Genomic DNA, 22500 nt, shown 5'->3' on the forward strand with positions numbered 1-22500 from the left:
TGAACTCTATACAGTTTTTCAATAACTCACGGTACCAAAACAATAAAGATGGTGTCAATTCAGCTACTCAAAACATCAACTGCATATTCCAAAAGCAGCATCGAAAGCAAATTTGAGAAAACCAAAGAAATGCAACATCAGAAGCAAAAATCAAAATGTTTCTGACAAATGGTTTGATAATGAATGTGAAACAATTAGAAAACACTTGAGACAAATGTCAAACAAAAAACATAAGCAGCAAAACAACCCAGAGCTACGATATGAATACTTTGAAACTCTGAAACAGTATAAACAAACACTGAAACGCAAGAAATTTAATTATACCAACAGGACACTTGATGAAATTGAAAACGCAATTGACCAAAATCAGTTCTGGGACATGTGGAACAATTTAAGCACAACAAAGCCACAAGAATTAGCAATACAAGATGTAGGAATTTGGAAAACTTATTTTGATAATCTATACAAAAACATCCCACAAAAAGACTTGCAACAGAACCAATTAGAAATTAAAGAAAAATTGAACATCCTTGAATCAGTCATTAAAAACAACCAAAATCCATTAGATTACCCAATAACCCAACAAGAACTAAATGAAAAGCTAAAATCTATTAAATCAAAGAAGGCTTGTGGTCTAGACAACATCAGAAATGAAATGCTGAAAAACAGCACACCTGAGTTGCAAAATGCTGTGCTTAAATTGTTCAACATGGTTTTAACTTCTGGCTGCTTCCCTGATGTCTGGAACCAGGGGCTCATCTCCCCTATCCACAAAAGTGGAGACAAATCAGACCCCAATAATTACAGGGGAATTTGCGTAAACAGTAACTTGGGAAAGATTTTCTGTAGCATTTTGAATTCAAGAATTCAAACCTTTCTTCAAGAAAAAAATGTAATAAGTAAATGTCAAATTGGCTTTCTCCTTTAACCATCGCACTACTGACCATATATACACCTTACACACACTAATTAATAAACACGTCCACCAAAAAAAAAGAGGGCAAAATCTTTGCTTGCTTTATTGACTTTAAAAAAGCATTTGATTCGATTTGGCACGAAGGGCTATTCTACAAAATTCTACAAAGTGGGCTTGGTGGTAAGGTATATGACTTAATAAAATGTATGTACACAGAAAACAAGTGTGCAATAAAAATCAAAAACCAAAGAACAGAATTTTTTTCACAATGTCGAGGTGTGAGACAAGGCTGCAGTTTGAGTCCAAATCTTTTCAACATTTATATCAATGAATTAGCAGACATGTTGGACCAATCTCCAGCCCCAGGACTCACACTATTTGACACAGAGGTGAAATACCTACTATATGCTGATGACGTGGTACTTCTATCACCAACCAAAGAAGGTCTTCAACAGAAAATGTATATTCTGGAGCAATATTGCCATAATTGGGCCCTGGCAGTAAATTTCCCAAAAACTAAAATCATGATTTTCCAAAAAAAAAACAGATGTCAGAAACACAAATATAAATTCACCCTGAACAACACCTTAATTGAACACACAAAAAATTACACCTATCTTGGTCTGACCATATCTGCATCGGGAAACTTTAATATGGCAGTGAATGCACTCAAAGAAAAAGCCCGCAGAGCAATGTATGCAATAAAAATGAAATTATTCAAAATCAACATCCCAATTAGAATTTGGACTAAAATATTTGACAGTGTAATCCTACCAATAGCTCTTTATGGAAGTGAGGTTTGGGGGCCACTCAATAAACTGGACTTTAAAATGTGGGACAAACATCCAATTGAAGCCCTACATGCAGAATTCTGTCGGAAAATCCTACAAGTTCAGAGAAATACACCAACTAATGCATGTAGGGCAGAATTGGGCCGTTTTCCAGTAATAATGAAAATACAGAAAAGATCATTAAAATTTTGGCTACATCTGAATTCAAGTCCAAATTCAAGTCTGCAATTTAAATCACTTCAAACCCAAGAGCTGAGCCCAGAAACGAGCCCTCTCAGTCAGCTGGTGTTGGACCTCACCAACCAAGCTGACACCAGCACTGCTTCAAAAGAAAGAATTCCAATAAGCAAAATCATGAACCAATCAAAGGAATCATATTTACAACATTGGAAAAATGAAACAAAATCCCAAAGCCGACTAAATTGCTATCTGACCCTAAACAGAGAATATGAATTGGCTGATTATCTCTACTCTGTCAGAGATACGAAGCAGAGACAGATCCTTACCAAGTACAGGCTGAGTGACCACCGATTGGCAATAGAAACCGGCAGACATAAAAAGACATGGCTACCCAAAGAGGAGCGTGTATGTGGTCACTGCATAACAGGGGAGGTAGAGACAGAGATGCACTTTCTCCTTTACTGTGATAAATATTCCTCACAAAGAGATTCATTATTCACAGAAATTACTAAACATATTCCAAATTTTTACAAATTGAACCCAGAGGAAAAACTAAGAATACTCATGGGCGAAGGAGCAATGGCTCCTCTTGCAGCCAAATATGTATTTTCCTGCCATAGCCTGAGGGACACTGAATAATAACATCTGCATAGTAAGCAGTAACTTAATTGTTATTGCTATTATTGTTATTACTGTAATTATTATTATTTTTGTATTTAATTTTGTATTATTATTTACTACACTTTTATATTTTATATTTGCTATCATTTAGAATTTTGTTACAATGTATATTGTATACATTGTTGCTTTGGCAATATTGACACAATGTTTTTCATGCCAATAAAGCAGTTTGAATTTGAATTTGAATTTGAGAGAGAGAGAGAGAGAGAGAGAGAGAGAGAGAGAGAGAGAGAGAGAGAGAGAGAGAGAGAGAGAGAGAGAGAGAGAGAGAGAGAGAGAGAGAGAGACAGAGAGAGAGAGAGAGAGAGAGAGAGAGAGAGAGAGAGAGAGAGAGACAGAGAGAGAGAGAGAGAGAGAGAGAGAGAGAGAGAGACAGAGAGAGAGAGAGAGAGAGAGAGAGAGAGACAGAGAGAGAGAGAGAGAGAGAGAGAGAGAGAGAGAGAGAGAGAGAGAGAGAGAGAGAGAGAGAGAGACAGAGAGAGAGAGAGAGAGAGAGAGAGAGAGAGAGAGAGAGAGAGAGAGAGACAGAGAGAGACAGAGAGAGACAGAGAGAGAGAGAGAGAGAGAGAGACAGGTGAGTGTTTAATAATGAGACCAAGCAGGTAAACACAACAGGAGCAGCGTACTGAACTAATAAGTTGCTAATAACGATGGGGAGTAGGTGGCAATAATGATGGGGAGTAGGTGGCAATAATGATGGGGAGTAGGTGTTATTAATGATGGGGAGTAGGTGTGCATAACGATGGGGAGTAGGTGTGCAAAATGATGGGGAGTAGGTGTTATTAATGATGGGGAGTAGGTGTGCATAATGACGAAGTCCACGTTTACCTAACGCTGGGGATCATGTGCTAATAACGATGGGGAGCAGGTGTGCATAACAATGGGGAGTAGGTGTGCATAACGATGGGGAGCAGGTGATAATAACGATGGGGAGTAGGTGTTCATAACAATGGGGAGTAGGTGTGCATAACGATGGGGAGTAGGTGTGCAAAATGATGGGGAGTAGGTGTACATAATGATGGGGAGTAGGTGTGCATAACAATGGGGAGTAGGTGTGCATAACGATGGGGAGCAGCTTTTATTAATGATGGGGAGTAGGTGTGCATAACGATGGGGAGCAGCTGTTATTAATGATGCATAGTAGATGTGCATAACAATGGGGAGTAGGTGTGCATAACGATGGGGAGCAGCTGTTATTAATGATGGGGAGTAGATGTGCATAACGATGGGGAGTAGGTGTGCATAACGATGGGGAGTAGGTGTGCATAACGTTGGGGTGTAGGTTTGCATAACGATGGGGATTAGGTCTGCATAACGATGGGGAGCAGCTGTCATTACTGATGGGGAGTAGATGTGCATAACGATGGGGAGCAGCTGTTATCAATGATGGGGAGTAGAGGTGCATAACGATGGGGAGCAGCTGTTATTCATGATGGGGAGTAGATGTGCATAACGATGGGGAGCAGCTGTTATTAATGATGGGGAGTAGGTGTGCATAACGATGGGGAGCAGCTGTTATTAATGATGGGGAGTAGGTGTGCATAACGATGGGGAGCAGGGGATAATAACGATGGGGAGTAGGTGTGCATAACGATGGGGAGTAGGTGTACAAAATGATGGGGAGTAGGTTTGCATAACGATGCGGAGCAGCTGTTATTAATGATGGGGAGTAGATGTGCATAACGATGGGGAGCAGCTGTTATTAATGATGGGGAGTAGGTGTGCATAACGATGGAGAGCAGCTGTTATTAATGATGGGTAGTGGATGTGCATAACGATGGGGAGCAGCTGTTATTAATGATGGGGAGTAGGTGTGCATAACGATGGGGAGCAGCTGTTATTAATGATGGGGAGTAGAGGTGCATAACGATGGGGAGCAGGTGATAATAACGATGGGGAGTAGGTGTGCATAACGATGGGGAGTAGGTGTACAAAATGATGGGGAGTAGGTGTGCATAACGATGGGGAGTAGGTTTGCATAACGATGCGGAGCAGCTGTTATTAATGATGGGGAGTAGGTGTGCATAACGATGGAGAGCAGCTGTTATTAATGATGGGTAGTGGATGTGCATAACGATGGGGAGTAGATGTGCATAACGATGGGGAGTAGGTTTGCATGACGATGGGGAGTAGGTGTGTATAACGATGGGGAGTAGGTTTGCATGACGATGGGGAGTAGGTGTGTATAACGATGGGGAACAGCTGTTATTAATGATTGGGAGTAGGTGTGCATAACGATGGGGAGCAGCTGTTATTAATTATGGGGAGTAGATGTGCATAACGATGGGGAGCAGCTGTCATTACTGATGGGGAGTAGATGTGCATAACGATGGGGAGCAGCTGTTATCAATGATGGGGATTAGAGGTGCATAACGATGGGGAGCAGCTGTTAATAATGATGGGGAGTATAGGTGCATAACGATGGGGAGCAGCTGTTATTAATGATGGGGAGTAGATGTGCATAACGATGGGGAGCAGCTGTTATTATTGATGGGGAGTAGATGTGCATAACGATGGGGAGCAGCTGTTATTAATGATGGGGAGTAGAGGTGCATAACGATGGGGAGCAGGTGATAATAACGATGGGGAGTAGGTGTGCATAACGATGGGGAGTAGGTGTGCATAACGATGGAGAGCAGGATATAATAACGATGGGGAGTAGGTGTGCATAACGATGGAGAGCAGGATATAATAACGATGGCGAGTAGGTGTGCATAATGACGAAGTCCACGTGTACCTAACGCTGGGGATCATGTGCTAATAACGATGGGGAGCAGGTGTGCATAACAATGGGGAGTAGGTGTGCATAACGATGGGGAGCAGGTGATAATAACGATGGGGAGTAGGTGTTCATAACAATGGGGAGTAGGTGTGCATAACGATGGGGAGTAGGTGTGCAAAATGATGGGGAGTAGGTGTACATAATGATGGGGAGTAGGTGTGCATAACAATACGGAGTAGGTGTGCATCACGATGGGGAGCAGCTTTTATTAATGATGGGGAGTAGGTGTGCATAACGATGGGAAGCAGCTGTTATTAATGATGGGGAGTAGATGTGCATAACGATGGGGAGTAGGTGTGCATAACGATGGGGAATAGGTGTGCATAACGATGGGGAGTAGGTGTGCATAACGATGGGGAGTAGGTGTGCATAAGGATGTGGAGCAGCTGTTATTAATGATGGGGAGTAGATGTGCATAACGATGGGGAGCAGCTGTTATTATTGATGGGGAGAAGATGTGCATAACGATGTGGAGCAGCTGTTATTAATGATGGGGGTAGAGGTGCATAACGATGGGGATCAGCTGTTAATAATTATGGGGAGTAGAGGTGCATAACGATGGGGAGCAGCTGTTATTATTGATGGGGAGTAGATGTGCATAACGATGGGGAGCAGCTGTTATTAATGATGGGGAGTAGATGTGCATAACGATGGGGAGCAGCTGTTATTATTAATGGGGAGAAGATGTGCATAACGATGTGGAGCAGCTGTTATTAATGATGGGGGTAGAGGTGCATAACGATGGGGAGCAGCTGTTATTATTGATGGGGAGAAGATGTGCATAACGATGTGGAGCAGCTGTTATTAATGATGGGGGTAGAGGTGCATAACGATGGGGATCAGCTGTTAATAATTATGGGGAGTAGAGGTGCATAACGATGGGGAGCAGCTGTTATTATTGATGGGGAGTAGATGTGCATAACGATGGGGAGCAGCTGTTATTAATGATGGGGAGTAGATGTGCATAACGATGGGGAGCAGCTGTTATTATTAATGGGGAGAAGATGTGCATAACGATGTGGAGCAGCTGTTATTAATGATGGGGGTAGAGGTGCATAACGATGGGGATCAGCTGTTAATAATTATGGGGAGTAGGTGTGCATAACGATGGGGAGTAGGTGTGCATAACGATGGGGAGCAGCGGATAATAACGATGAGGAGTAGGTGTGCGTAACGATGGGGAGTAGGTGTGCATAACGATTTAGAGCAGGAAATAATAACGATGGGGAGTAGGTGTGCATAATGATGAAGTCCACGTGTACCTAACGATGGGGATCAGGTGCTTATAACGATGGGGAGCAGGTGTGCATAACAATGGGAGTATGTGTGCATAATGATGGGGAGCAGGTTTAAATAACGATTTGGAGTAGATGTGCATAAAGATGGGGAGCAGGTGTTATTAATGATGGGGAGTAGGTGTGAATGTCAATGGGGAGCAGATTTGCATAACGATAGGGAGTAGGTGTGAATAACCCAGGGAACAGGTGTGCGTAAGGATGGGGAGCAGAAGTGCGTAATGATGAAGTCCAGGTGTGCATAATGATGGAGAACAGGTGTGCGTAATGATGAAGTCCACGTGTACATAATGATGGAGAACAGGTTTGCGTAATGATGGGGAGAAGGTGTGCATAACGATGGGGAGTAGTGGTGCATAACGATGGGGAGTAGTGGTGCATAACGATGGGGAGTAGTGGTGCATAACGATGGGGAGTAGTGGTGCATAACGATGGGGTGTAAGTGTGCATAATAACGATGTGGTGCAGGTGATAATAATGATGGCAAGGATGTGTGCATAATGATGGGGAGTAGTGGTGCATAACGATGGGGTGTAAGTGTGCATAATAACGATGTGGTGCAGGTGATAATAATGATGGGAAGGATGTGTGCATAATGATGGGGAGTAGTGGTGCATAACGATGGGGTGTAAGTGTGCATAATAACGATGTGGTGCAGGTGATAATAATGATGGCAAGGATGTGTGCATAATGATGGGGAGTAGTGGTGCATAACGATGGGGTGTAAGTGTGCATAATAACGATGTGGTGCAGGTGATAATAATGATGGCAAGGATGTGTGCATAATGATGGGGAGTAGTGGTGCATAACGATGGGGTGCAGTGATGCATAACAATGGGGAGTAGCTTTGCATAATGATGTGGAGCAGGTGCTAATAACGTTCGGGAACAGATGTGAATAGCAATGGTGAGCAGGGGTTTATAATGATGGGGAGCAGATGTTATTAATGAAATCCAATATTCCTTCTATTTAGGAGAGAAACCTCTCTATTTGAGCCACATGGAGATAGAAAACAACTATTTAGCTCTCTCCCTCCCCCTCCCTCTTTTCTCTCCTCCCCCTCCCTCCTTTTTCCATCCCCTCCCTCCTCCTTCCCCCTCCCTCCACATGTTCTCTCCCTCCCTCCCTCCCTCCCTCCCTCCCTCCCTCCCTCCCTCCCTCCCTCCCTCCCTCCCTCCCTCCCTCCCTCCCTCCCTCCCTCCCTCCCTCCCTCCCTCCCTCCATCCCTCCCTCCCTCCCTCCATCCCTCCCTCCCTCCCTCCTTCTCATCCCCCCCCACCTACTCCCCCTCCTCCCTCTCTCTCTCCAGGGTGTTCACAGTGACAGCAGTGGCCCAGCTGTGTGTGTTGGGTACTATGTGGATATTTGGAGTGTTCCAGTTCCAAGAGGAGGGGACAGTGGTCATGACATATCTCTTCACTATCCTCAACTCTCTACAGGGAGCACTGCTGTTCATCATGCACTGCCTCCTGAACAAAACGGTATGGTGTGTGTGTGTGTGTGTGTGTGTGTGTGTGTAGTGTGTGTGTAGTGTGTGTGTAGTGTGTGTGTGTGTGTGTGTGTGTGTGTGTGTAACACTGTGCTCTGCTGCCCTCATCAGGTTAGAGAGGAGTATTGCAAGCTGCTGTCCTGTATCTGTACACCACAGAAGAAGAGATACTCAGAGGTCAGCACCACCAACCCTTCTTCCAGCCAATCCCAGGTACATACATACATACATACATTCATATATACATACATACATACATACATACATACATACATACATACATACATACATACATACATACATACATACATACATACATACATACACACATACGTACCATCACACACAAACCACTTTCATTAAGTTAACCTCTGTCCTTTGACCTTTGTCTGTCCTAGGGGTCAAGGAGCGCAGAGAACACGGGGGAGTCGCAGATATGACGTCACCAAACCCCCATAATGCACCTCTTTACCCCTCCTCCCACGACAAAGGTTCCCACTAGATGGCCAAACTGTAAAGTCAAAATGGTCAATATCGTAAACATTTATGAAAACAAATATTCGCGTTTAGCGGTGTGGTTAAGATATATTGTAGAAATGGGAAGTGTTTCTGATTTAGTATCTTGGCCAGATAGTGACACACCAGAAACACTCAGCCCGAGGATAGTACTGGTCAGACCAGGTTAGTAGAAAATGTGTCCAACTAGCCCGCCAGATAGTAAAAATGGTAGTCCACTAGCCAGGTTGGCCAGAGCCCAAAATCCTTCCGTTCCATCCCTGATTAGACACTTCATATCAAACTTGATGTAAATTAACCACTGTCTTATCAAGCATTTGGTTATCCAATCAAAAGGTATGTGATCTTCAGGTCATCCAATAGGAATGAGTATGATCTTTATGTCATCCAAATAGAAGTTCTATGATCTTCATGTCATCCAATAGGAATCCATATGGTCTTTATGTCATCCAATCAGAAGTTACACGATCTTCATGTCATCCAATAGGAATGAGTATGATCTTTATGTCATCCAATTAGAAGTTATATGATCTTCATGTCATCCAATAGGAATCTATATGATATTTATGTCATCCAATAGGAATCTGTATGATATTTATGTCATCCAATAGAAATCTATATGATATTTATGTCATCCAACAGGAATGTATATGATCTTCATGTCATCCAATAGGAATCTATATGATCTTCATGTCATCCAATAGGAATCTATATGATCTTCATGTCATCCAATAGAAATCCTCTTTTTGAAAATGTTCACAACCACAAAAGAAAGGTACTATTTTCCACCACTTGGATGACGTCATAAACGTGATGAACAGAAGCTTTCTTCCTTTACATGAATGTGATACATTTATAGTCATATTTATTACCAAGACAACAAGAAAGGGTGACTTTTCTACACGATTAAATCCAGAGGGATTTAGAAAAACATTAAGTGAAGATATGTGTTAGTTGGGACCTAATGGACTGTTTTACTGTAAATGTGTTATTGATCTTTAACACTTTTTAAATAACATTTAAGAATAAGTCTTTATAAATGAATATACATGTTTATAAATTATTATAAATGTTGTACATTTTTTATGAATGGAAGGCTGGTAATATTTACACATTCTTATAAATGTTTACAAATATAATTGTAATTAGTTTATAAATCGTTAAAAGGTTTATTCATGATAGTTATTTTAAAGTGCTACCATTGACACCTCTATGTATATAATGAGATAATATAAGATTTGTTGCGATCACTTGCAGGGCTTCTGTCCAAAAACAGCATTTATCAACAGGATTTTAGAAATCAGGAGAGAATAAACAGGAAATCCGGATTCTCCAACTGGGATTGTCACTCATGGCTCCACCTTATCACTGGCCAACGAAATATAGTGTAGCAATCCTGACCTGGACTTAAACCTGGGTAAGGCAACTGTTAACCTAACAAATGAGCCGCTATGCCAAGAGATCCGAACAGCTTGACGAGGATGCTAGGTGTTGGGTTAAAGTTGTTTCAATAGTTGTATAGGTTTAGGAATAAAGTAGTAACAATGTACTGTACAGTTCTGCCATTGTAGAGGTCCTTAGGCACAGATCTAGGATCAGAACACAGTAAATGTACTGTACAGTTCTGCCATTGTAGAGGTCCTTAGGCACAGATCTAGGATCAGAACACAGTAAATGTACTGTACAGTTCTGCCATTGTAGGGGTCTTTAGGCACAGATCTAGGATCAGAATACAGTAAATGTACTGTACAGTTCTGCCATTGCAGAGGTCTTTAGGCACAGATCTAGGATCAGCTTACCCAACCCAAAACCTAACTTAAAGGGCTATCCAGGATTGGTACATCCAGTTTTTTTTACTTTTAAATTATTGATTTATTGCTCTTGGTTCTTGTAGAATATAATTTAAAACTGCCTTGTGACCAGGTCAACAGTCCTTCCCCATCAGAACATTGTAGAATTTAACTTAAAACTGCCTTGTGACCAGGTCAACAGTCGTTCCCCATCAGAACATTGTAGAATTTAACTTAAAACTGCCTTGTGACCAGGTCAACAGTCCTTCCCCATCAGAACATTGTAGAATTTAACTTAAAACTGCCTTGTGACCAGGTCAACAGTCCTTCCCCATCAGTACCCCAACTATAAGCTTGTTTTCACTCCATTGTTTGTACACATGTAAAGGTTAAAAACATGGTTAAAAGTATCCTGTTGATCTCATGGATGGTCAGTCCTTGCATCCAGAGATCCATCTGTGATGTTGAGAGTGGTTAAATCTATCCAGGCCCATCCCTCAGCTGTTAACCACAACAAGTGGTGGGATGACCTGTTAGTTGCTTTTTAAATCCCAGACTGCCCCTTTAAGGTTCCACCACAGAACTTGGTCTCAGAATAACCATGGAGATTCAGTAGAGTCTTAAAACAATCTAAACAAAGTCTATATTCAATATTGTATGTTTTATATTCTATTCTGTTGCACTTTTACAAGTTGTGTATTTTATACTTTTAAAGAATGTACCATTTCCAATACATTTTATCAAGCATTCTGAATGTAAGCACTTAGTGTTGTACTTGACTGTGTACTCTGTAGTGTGTGTGTGTGGGTGTGTTTGGGTGTGTGAGAGAGAGGATGTGTTTCAAATTTTTTTGACACAATAAATCGTTGCGACAATAACCTACTGTAGATGTCTTCTTAACACACACACACACACACACACACACACACACACACACACACACACACACACACACACACACACACACACACACACACACACACACACACACACACACACACACACTCTCTCTCTCTCTCCCTCTCTTACTCTCTGCCACCCTCTCAGTCCCTCCCCGAGATGTGGATGTAGATTAAGGCAGCTCCCCGCACCTCTCTGATTCATAGGGGTTGAGTTAAACACGGAAGACACATTTCTGTTGAATACATTCAGTTGTACAACTGACACTTAGAAACAAAGGTGCAATCTAGAACCGAAAAGGGTCCCTTAACTGTCCCCATAGGAGAACAGTTTGAAGAACCCTTTTTGGTTCCAGGTAGAAATATTTTGGGTTCCATGTAGAACCCTTTCCACAGAGGGTTCTACACTAACGTTGGTGGCGGCTCTGGTTCTGGACGCCGCCCCACTTCTGTACACTGAGTCCGCTCTTGTAGCACTGACCCGTGGATCATCGTCGGAGACAAAGAGTTCTACATTAAATGAAAAATACACTCTATGAGTCTGATAACCCTTTTGGATATATATATCCTCATGTCTCTGTCTCTCTGTCTCTCTCTCTCTCTCTGTCTCTCTCTCTCTGTCTCTGTGTCTCTCTCTGTCTGTCTCTCTCTGTGTCTCTCTCTCTCTCTCTCTCTCTCTCTCTCTCTCTCTCTCTGTCTCTCTCTCTCTCTCTCTGTCTCTCTCTCTCTGTCTCTGTGTCTCTCTCTGTCTCTCTCTGTCTGTCTCTCTCTGTGTCTCTCTCTGTCTCTCTCTGTCTGTCTCTCTCTCTCTCTCTCTCTCTCTCTCTCTGTGTCTCTCTCTGTCTCTCTCTGTCTGTCTGTCTCTCTCTCTCTCTCTCTCTCTCTCTGTCTCTCTCTGTGTCTCTCTCTCTGTCTCTCTCTCTCTCTCTCTCTCTGTCTCTCTCTCTCTCTCTCTGTCTCTCTCTCTCTGTCTCTGTGTCTCTCTTTGTCTCTCTCTGTCTGTCTCTCTCTGTGTCTCTCTCTGTCTCTCTCTGTCTGTCTCTCTCTCTCTCTCTGTGTGTCTCTCTCTGTCTCTCTCTGTCTGTCCCTCTCTCTCTCTCTCTCTCTGTCTCTCTCTCTCTCCTTCCAATGGGCTTGGTTTCAGAAGCTATTCAGAGAAGTCAACCTAAGAGTGAGAGAGTGACAGAGTGAGAGAGAGAGAACTGAGCAGTGAATGAGTAAACCTAATTTCCACGTCAAGAATAAGAAAGGGAACTAGGGAGAGACAAGAGACAAAAATACACGCTTATCAGATGTGGAGAGAAAGAAAGGGGAAGGAGGGGAAGGGAAAAGAGAGGGGGGAGTGTGAAACAGAGAGAAAGGGGTGCACTCTAACAGAAAGAGGAAGAGAGAGCAGAGAGAGGAGAGCAAAACTGAGTTTGCTGACACTGTGAGAGAATATTTATTTTCTCACCACTTATCATATAGAATAAAAACCTTGTTAAAGTGGGATTGGTGTGGATATAATACCAGTCTGTCTCTGAGATGGAGTCCAGAACCCTTCTACTTGTTCTGGGTGAGTCTAACCTTGTATATCTTTGGAACTTGACTATCTGTGTTTTTGTGTTTGTGCGTATGTGTGTGTGTGTCTGTGTCTGTGTCTGTGTGTGTGTGTGTGTGTGTGTGTGTGTGTGTGTGTGTGTGTGTGTGTGTGTGTGTGTGTGTGTGTGTGTGTGTGTGTGTGTGTGTGTGTGTGTGTGTGTGTGTGTGTGTGTGTGTGTGTGTGTGTGTGTGTGCGTGTGTGTGCGCATATGTGTGTTTGTTCGTGTGTGAGAGAGTGACACAATGAGAGAGGTGTTATTTCATAATTCAGTCAGTTATGTACCTACCATGGATACAGTGTGATTGTTCCAACCATGGAACCAGTGTGAATGTTACAACCATGGATACTGTGTGAGTGTTACAACCATGGATACTGTGTGAATGTTCCAACCATGGATACTGTGTGAATGTTACAACCATGGATACTGTGTGAATGTTACAACCCAACCATGGATACAGTGTGAATGTTACAACCATGGATACTGTGTGAATGTTACAACCATGGATACTGTGTGAGTGTTACAACCATGGAACCAGTGTGAATGTTACAACCATGGATACTGTGTGAATGTTACAACCATGGATACTGTGTGAATGCTCCAACCATGGATACAGTGTGAATGTTCCAACCCAACCATGGATACAGTGTGAATGTTACAACCATGGATACAGTATGAATGTTCCAACCATGGATACAGTGTGAATGTTGCAACCATGGATACAGTGTGAATGTTCAGGTAGTTATGTTATGGATGTAGTTCTATGTTCAGGTAGTTGTGTTATGTTATGTTCAGGTAGTTGTGTTATGGATGTAGTACTATGTTCAGGTAGTTATGTTATGGATGTAGTTCTATGTTCAGGTAGTTGTGTTATGGATGTAGTTCTATGTTCAGGTAGTTATGTTATGGATGTAGTTCTATGTTCAGGTAGTTGTGTTATGGATGTTATGGATGTAGTACTACGTTCAGGTAGTTATGTTATATATGTTATGGATGTAGTACTCTGTTCAGGTAGTTATGTTATAGATGTTATGGATGTAGTGCTATGTTCAGGTAGTTATGTTATGGATGTAGTTCTATGTTCAAGTAGTTATGTTATGGATGTAGTACTATGTTCAGGTAGTTATGTTATGGATGTAGATCTATGTTCAGGTAGTTGTGTTATGGATGTAGTACTATGTTCAGGTAGTTGTGTTATGGATGTAGTTCTATGTTCAGGTAGTTATGTTATGGATGTTATGGATGTAGTACTATGTTCAGGTAGTTATGTTATGATGTAGTACTATGTTCAGGAAGTTGTGTTATGGATGTAGTACTATGTTCAGGTAATTATGTTATGGATGTAGTTCTATGTTCAGGTAGTTATATTATGGATGTTATGGATGTAGTTCTATGTTCAGGTAGTTGTGTTATGGATGTTATGGATGTAGTACTACGTTCAGGTAGTTATGTTATATATGTTATGGATGTAGTACTCTGTTCAGGTAGTTATGTTATGATGTAGTACTATGTTCAGGAAGTTGTGTTATGGATGTAGTACTATGTTCAGGTAATTATGTTATGGATGTAGTTCTATGTTCAGGTAGTTATATTATGGATGTTATGGATGTAGTACTATGTTCAGGTAGTTATGTTATGATGTAGTACTATGTTCAGGTAGTTATGCTATGATGTAGTACGATGTTCAGGTAATTATGTTATGGATGTAGTTCTATGTTCAGGTAGTTATATTATGGATGTTATGGATGTAGTACTATGTTCAGGTAGTTATGTTATGGATGTAGTTCTATGTTCAGGTAGTTATATTATGGATGTTATGGATGTAGTTCTATGTTCAGGTAGTTGTGTTATGGATGTTATGGATGTAGTTCTATGTTCAGGTAGTTATGTTATGGATGTAGTTCTATGTTCAGGTAGTTGTGTTATGGATGTAGTTCTATGTTCAGGTAGTTATGTTATGGATGTAGTTCTATGTTCAGGTAGTTGTGTTATGGATGTTATGGATGTAGTACTACGTTCAGGTAGTTATGTTATATATGTTATGGATGTAGTACTCTGTTCAGGTAGTTATGTTATGATGTAGTACTATGTTCAGGAAGTTGTGTTATGGATGTTATGGATGTAGTTCTATGTTCAGGTAGTTATGTTATGGATGTTATGGATGTAGTACTATGTTCAGGTAGTTATGTTATGGATGTTATGGATGTAGTTCTATGTTCAGGTAGTTATGTTATGGATGTAGTTCTATGTTCAGGTAGTTATATTATGGATGTTATGGATGTAGTACTATGTTCAGGTAGTTATGTTATGGATGTAGTTCTATGTTCAGGTAGTTGTGTTATGGATGTAGTTCTATGTTCAGGTAGTTATGTTATGGATGTAGTTCTATGTTCAGGTAGTTGTGTTATGGATGTTATGGATGTAGTACTACGTTCAGGTAGTTATGTTATATATGTTATGGATGTAGTACTCTGTTCAGGTAGTTATGTTATAGATGTTATGGATGTAGTGCTATGTTCAGGTAGTTATGTTATGGATGTAGTTCTATGTTCAAGTAGTTATGTTATGGATGTAGTACTATGTTCAGGTAGTTATGTTATGGATGTAGTTCTATGTTCAGGTAGTTGTGTTATGGATGTAGTACTATGTTCAGGTAGTTGTGTTATGGATGTAGTTCTATGTTCAGGTAGTTATGTTATGGATGTTATGGATGTAGTACTATGTTCAGGTAGTTATGTTATGATGTAGTACTATGTTCAGGAAGTTGTGTTATGGATGTAGTACTATGTTCAGGTAATTATGTTATGGATGTAGTTCTATGTTCAGGTAGTTATATTATGGATGTTATGGATGTAGTTCTATGTTCAGGTAGTTGTGTTATGGATGTTATGGATGTAGTACTACGTTCAGGTAGTTATGTTATATATGTTATGGATGTAGTACTCTGTTCAGGTAGTTATGTTATGATGTAGTACTATGTTCAGGAAGTTGTGTTATGGATGTAGTACTATGTTCAGGTAATTATGTTATGGATGTAGTTCTATGTTCAGGTAGTTATATTATGGATGTTATGGATGTAGTACTATGTTCAGGTAGTTATGTTATGATGTAGTACTATGTTCAGGTAGTTATGCTATGATGTAGTACGATGTTCAGGTAATTATGTTATGGATGTAGTTCTATGTTCAGGTAGTTATATTATGGATGTTATGGATGTAGTACTATGTTCAGGTAGTTATGTTATGGATGTAGTTCTATGTTCAGGTAGTTATATTATGGATGTTATGGATGTAGTTCTATGTTCAGGTAGTTGTGTTATGGATGTTATGGATGTAGTTCTATGTTCAGGTAGTTATGTTATGGATGTAGTTCTATGTTCAGGTAGTTGTGTTATGGATGTAGTTCTATGTTCAGGTAGTTATGTTATGGATGTAGTTCTATGTTCAGGTAGTTGTGTTATGGATGTTATGGATGTAGTACTACGTTCAGGTAGTTATGTTATATATGTTATGGATGTAGTACTCTGTTCAGGTAGTTATGTTATGATGTAGTACTATGTTCAGGAAGTTGTGTTATGGATGTTATGGATGTAGTTCTATGTTCAGGTAGTTATGTTATGGATGTTATGGATGTAGTACTATGTTCAGGTAGTTATGTTATGGATGTTATGGATGTAGTTCTATGTTCAGGTAGTTATGTTATGGATGTAGTTCTATGTTCAGGTAGTTATATTATGGATGTTATGGATGTAGTACTATGTTCAGGTAGTTATGTTATGGATGTAGTTCTATGTTCAGGTAGTTGTGTTATGGATGTAGTTCTATGTTCACAAAGTTGCACAACAATCCATTCAACCGAAATGTGTTTAACTCCATGTTTAACTCAACCCCTATTAATCAGAGAGGTGCGGGGAGCTGCTTTAATCTAATTTCACGTCTCAGGGAGGGAAAGAGAGGGAGTAAGAGAGGGAGAGAGGGGGGTCAAGACAGATGAAAAAGGAGAGACAGACTGACAGAAAAACTTTTAGACTGAGAGAAAGAGAAAGCGAGAAGAATAAGGGAGGAAGAGAGAGATGATCTCTGACACGGTGTCTATTGTTGAAGGTCGTCTACATATCACCTCATTAAGACCCTCTGTGTGTGTGTGTGTGTGTGTGTGTGTGTGTGTGTGTGTGTGTGTGTGTGTGTGTGTGTGTGTGTGTGTGTGTGTGTGTGTGTGTGTGTGTGTGTGTGTGTGTGTGTGTGTGTGTGTGTGTGTGTGCGTGCGTGCATGTGTCATAAAGACCTTCACTGTGTGTGAGGCCTGCTGTCTGACTGAAATTTGATCTCACCCTCACAAATACTCACACACACACACACACACACACACACATACACGCACACACTCACACACACACACGTAAACACACATACACGCACACACTCACACACATACGCGTAAACACACATACACGCACATACTCACACACACGCACGTAAACACACATACACGCACACACTCACACACACACACGTAAACACACATACACGCACACACTCACACACACACGCGTAAACACACATACACGCACATACTCACACACACACGCGTAAACACACACACACCGCAGGAAACAAAGCTGCCCGATGACAAACACAGGAAACACATACAGACTTCAGAAAGTGTTCACATCACTTGATTTTTAAATGTTTGTTGTGTTCCAAAACCTTTAGGGACAGATTACCGCTTAATCCCAGATGGCAGCGAAACTTTAGGGAGATATGGAGTGAATTTAGTCAAGTCAGGAAAGTAGGCAATAGTGATTATACTACTAGTAAGCCCCAAGGGCCCACAGTACAGTAGCCTATGAAATAGACTGTATATATGCAATGTGGAGAACCAGTATTTACTGGTGATTAAACCCATGGGCCTTTAGTACAGTAGCCTGTGGAATAGACTGTATATATGCAATGTGGAGAACCAGTATTTACTGGTGATTAAACCCATGGGCCTTTAGTACAGTAGCCTGTGGAATAGACTGTATATATGCAATGTGGAGAACCAGTATTTACTGGTGATTAAACCCATGGGCCTATAGTACAGTAGCCTGTGGAATAGACTGTATATATGCAATGTGGAGAACCAGTATTTACTGGTGATTAAACCCATGGGCCTATAGTACAGTAGCCTGTGGAATAGACTGTATATATGCAATGTGGAGAACCAGTATTTACTGGTGATTAAACCCATGGGCCTTTAGTACAGTAGCCTGTGGAATAGACTGTATATATGCAATGTGGAGAACCAGTATTTACTGGTGATTAAACCCATGGGCCTATAGTACAGTAGCCTGTGGAATAGACTGTATATATGCAATGTGGAGAACCAGTATTTTACTGGTGATTATACCCATGGGCCTATAGTACAGTAGCCTGTGGAATAGACTGTATATATGCAATGTGGAGAACCAGTATTTACTAGTGATTAAACCCATGGGCCTATAGTACAGTAGCCTGTGGAATAGACTGTATATATGCAATGTGGAGAACCAGTATTTTACTGGTGATTAAACCCATGGGCCTTTAGTACAGTAGCCTGTGGAATAGACTGTATATATGCAATGTGGAGAACCAGTATTTTACTGGTGATTAAACCCATGGGCCTTTAGTACAGTAGCCTGTGGAATAGACTGTATATATGCAATGTGGAGAACCAGTATTTACTGGTGATTATACCCATGGGCCTATAGTACAGTAGCCTGTGGAATAGACTGTATATATGCAATGTGGAGAACCAGTATTTACTGGTGATTAAACCCATGGTCCTTTAGTACAGTAGCCTGTGGATATTATACCCATGGGCCTATAGTACATTAGCCTGTGGATATTATACCCATGGGCCTATAGTACAGTAGCCTGTGGATATTATACCCATGGGCCTATAGTACAGTAGCCTGTGGATATTATACCCATGGGCCTATAGTACATTAGCCTGTGGAATAGACTGCCATTTGGGATGAGCACATTGTAAAGAAGGAACTTCTTTGCATCCCGACGAGGCCCAGAGTACTGTGGTGTTGACAGGGATGGGATTGAAGCTAGTCCAAGGCTAGTACTTTTCAGATCTGGCTCGTAGAACATTTGCCAAACTAGCCCGTCTGTGACATTTTGTATGTTCAAATATTTCATGGCACATATTTTGGATCCGGGCTCGTAATAATCTACCAGCCGGGCTGACAAATGCCTGAAATCCATTATTTATTTATTTTTATTTAAAGAGGCAAGTCAGTTTAAGAACAAATTCTTATTTACAATGACAGCCTTGGAACAGGGGGTTATCTGCCTTGAGCAGGCGCAGAACGACAGATTTTTAACTTGTCAGCTCAGGGATTTGATCTAGAAACCCTTCGGTTACTAGTCCAATGCTCTAACCACCAGGCTTCCTGCCGCCCCAGGTAGTCTAGTAGTCTGGCCTACTCGGGGTGGGGATATCTTTTTCAAGGGAGAGCTTCTCCTGCTGAGCTAATTCTTTGATTAGGTGAAAGTCCAGCCGAAACTGTTTGGGGTTGCCCTGTACCAATACTGTTCCAGATTTATAGAGATTTATATTAGCTGACTCAGAGTCCTCGTTGTCTAGTATCCTGAGTTTCCACCCCTCAGTAACACTTAACAGAGGGGTAGTGTGTTATTAATATAGCACTGTGCCATGGGGATGGTCTGTGTGGAAGATGAGGTTAGTGATGTTCCTCGTTGTCTAGTATCCTGAGTTTCCACCCCTCAAGAACACTTAACAGAGGGGTAGTGTGTTATTAATATAGCACTGTGCCATGGGGATGGTCTGTGTGGAAGATGAGGTTAGTGATGTTCCTCGTTGTCTAGTATCCTGAGTTTCCACCCCTCAGTAACACTTAACAGAGGGGTAGTGTGTTTTTAATATAGCACTGTGCCATGGGGATGGTCTGTGTGGAAGATGAGGTTAGTGATGTTTTTGTACTAGTCAACAAAAGTGTCTTTTGATTTTCAATGAGGAGCTTCATTTTGCACTCTTTTCTTGCCTTATCATTTTTGACATACACAGGGTACTGTATTTTAACTACCTCTGAACAGCGGGAGGCAGCTTCTACGGCCTCTCCATTTGGTTGGAGTAGACTGTGCGACTCTCCTGCCGTTGTTGGGCTAAAGGGCTTGGACACCTCTCACTTGACACGTCAGTGCTAATTGAAATGGTATCAAGCTTGGCAGCCTTCATTTAGCATTCAGTCCTTATAAAGTAATGTAATGTATTTTTCTGTAATAAAATATAGCTTCAGTCTAAACAGTAATCACTCAGTTCCAGGTTGGATGGTCCTTTCAGGTTTCTGTTGTTTCCATTTGCTGTATAGCTTTGGTATAACAATCCTTGGTAGTTGTGAACCTTCCAGGTGATTCGGTAATTGCATCCAAAATCAAGTTGTAGGTTTTGAGTTTTGTTTTGAAGTGAAGGTTATGTTGTAGAGGGTAGCATCCTGTATATGTCCTGGTGACATAGTGAAGGTTATGTTGTAGAGGGTAGCATCCTGTATATGCTCCTGGTGACATAGTGAAGGTTATGTTGTAGAGGGTAGCATCCTGTATATGTCCTGGTGACATAGTGAATGTTGTAGAGGGTTCCTGTATGTCCTGGTGACATAGTGAAGGTTATGTTGTAGGGTAGCATCCTGTATATGCTCCTGGTGACATAGTGAAGGTTATGTTGTAGAGGGTAGCATCCTGTATATGTCCTGGTGACATAGTGAAGGTTATGTTGTAGAGGGTAGCATCCTGTATATGTCCTGGTGACATAGTGAAGGTTATGTTGTAGAGGGTAGCATCCTGTATATGTCCTGGTGACATAGTGAAGGTTATGTTGTAGAGGGTAGCATCCTGTATATGTCCTGGTGACATAGTGAAGGTTATGTTGTAGAGGGTAGCATCCTGTATATGTCCTGGTGACATAGTGAAGGTTATGTTGTAGAGGGTAGCATCCTGTATATGTCCTGGTGACATAGTGAAGGTTATGTTGTAGAGGGTAGCATCCTGTATATGTCCTGGTGACATAGTGAAGGTTATGTTGTAGAGGGTAGCATCCTGTATATGTCCTGGTGACATAGTGAAGGTTATGTTGTAGAGGGTAGCATCCTGTATATGTCCTGGTGACATAGTGAAGGTTATGTTGTAGAGGGTAGCATCCTGTATATGTCCTGGTGACATAGTGAAGGTTATGTTGTAGAGGGTAGCATCCTGTATATGTCCTGGTGACATAGTGAAGGTTATGTTGTAGAGGGTAGCATCCTGTATATGTCCTGGTGACATAGTGAAGGTTATGTTGTAGAGGGTAGCATCCTGTATATGTCCTGGTGACATAGTGAAGGTTATGTTGTAGAGGGTAGCATCCTGTATATGTCCTGGTGACATAGTGAAGGTTATGTTGTAGAGGGTAGCATCCTGTATATGTCCTGGTGACATAGTGAAGGTTATGTTGTAGAGGGTAGCATCCTGTATATGTCCTGGTGACATAGTGAAGGTTATGTTGTAGAGGGTAGCATCCTGTATATGTCCTGGTGACATAGTGAAGGTTATGTTGTCCTGGTGACATAGTGAGGGTTATATATGTCCTGGTGACATAGTGAAGGTTATGTTGTAGAGGGTAGCATCCTGTATATGTCCTGGTGACATAGTGAAGGTTATGTTGTAGAGGGTAGCATCCTGTATATGTCCTGGTGACATAGTGAAGGTTATGTTGTAGAGGGTAGCATCCTGTATATGTCCTGGTGACATAGTGAAGGTTATGTTGTAGAGGGTAGCATCCTGTATATGTCCTGGTGACATAGTGAAGGTTATGTTGTAGAGGGTAGCATCCTGTATATGTCCTGGTGACATAGTGAAGGTTATGTTGTAGAGGGTAGCATCCTGTATATGTCCTGGTGACATAGTGAAGGTTATGTTGTAGAGGGTAGCATCCTGTATATGTCCTGGTGACATAGTGAAGGTTATGTTGTAGAGGGTAGCATCCTGTATATGTCCTGGTGACATAGTGAAGGTTATGTTGTAGAGGGTAGCATCCTGTATATGTCCTGGTGACATAGTGAAGGTTATGTTGTAGAGGGTAGCATCCTGTATATGTCCTGGTGACATAGTGAAGGTTATGTTGTAGAGGGTAGCATCCTGTATATGTCCTGGTGACATAGTGAAGGTTATGTTGTAGAGGGTAGCATCCTGTATATGTCCTGGTGACATAGTGAAGGTTATGTTGTAGAGGGTAGCATCCTGTATATGTCCTGGTGACATAGTGAAGGTTATGTTGTAGAGGGTAGCATCCTGTATATGTCCTGGTGACATAGTGAAGGTTATGTTGTAGAGGGTAGCATCCTGTATATGTCCTGGTGACATAGTGAAGGTTATGTTGTAGAGGGTAGCATCCTGTATATGTCCTGGTGACATAGTGAAGGTTATGTTGTAGAGGTTAGCATCCTGTATATGTCCTGGTGACATAGTGAAGGTTATGTTGTAGAGGGTAGCATCCTGTATATGTCCTGGTGACATAGTGAAGGTTATGTTGTAGAGGGTAGCATCCTGTATATGTCC

General features: G+C 41.4%; 2 protein-coding genes across 3 annotated transcripts in view; both read left to right on the forward strand.

The window, feature by feature from the left end:
- Positions 1-11318, forward strand: part of LOC135525690 (adhesion G protein-coupled receptor E5-like) — a 45885-nt gene extending 34567 nt beyond the window's left edge. Inside the window, exons 12-14 of the mRNA XM_064953478.1 lie at positions 7955-8126; positions 8246-8347; positions 8533-11318. Coding sequence (XP_064809550.1) covers positions 7955-8126; positions 8246-8347; positions 8533-8574 — 316 coding nt within the window. The 3' untranslated portion in view covers positions 8575-11318. The remainder of the gene's footprint in view (positions 1-7954; positions 8127-8245; positions 8348-8532) is intronic.
- Positions 11319-12690: 1372 nt separating this feature from the next.
- The window catches only part of LOC135531135 (adhesion G protein-coupled receptor E2-like), a 20684-nt gene continuing 10874 nt past the window's right edge, over positions 12691-22500 (forward strand). The window contains exon 1 of one of the 2 annotated variants that reach the window (XM_064959250.1): positions 12691-12894. In XM_064959250.1, coding sequence (XP_064815322.1) covers positions 12864-12894 — 31 coding nt within the window. In that variant the 5' untranslated portion in view covers positions 12691-12863. The remainder of the gene's footprint in view (positions 12895-22500) is intronic. The other variant, XM_064959258.1, reaches the window with a different exon arrangement.

The sequence above is a fragment of the Oncorhynchus masou genome, chromosome 5 (assembly GCF_036934945.1).
Source record: "Oncorhynchus masou masou isolate Uvic2021 chromosome 5, UVic_Omas_1.1, whole genome shotgun sequence".
NCBI classification, from domain to species: Eukaryota; Metazoa; Chordata; class Actinopteri; order Salmoniformes; family Salmonidae; genus Oncorhynchus; species Oncorhynchus masou.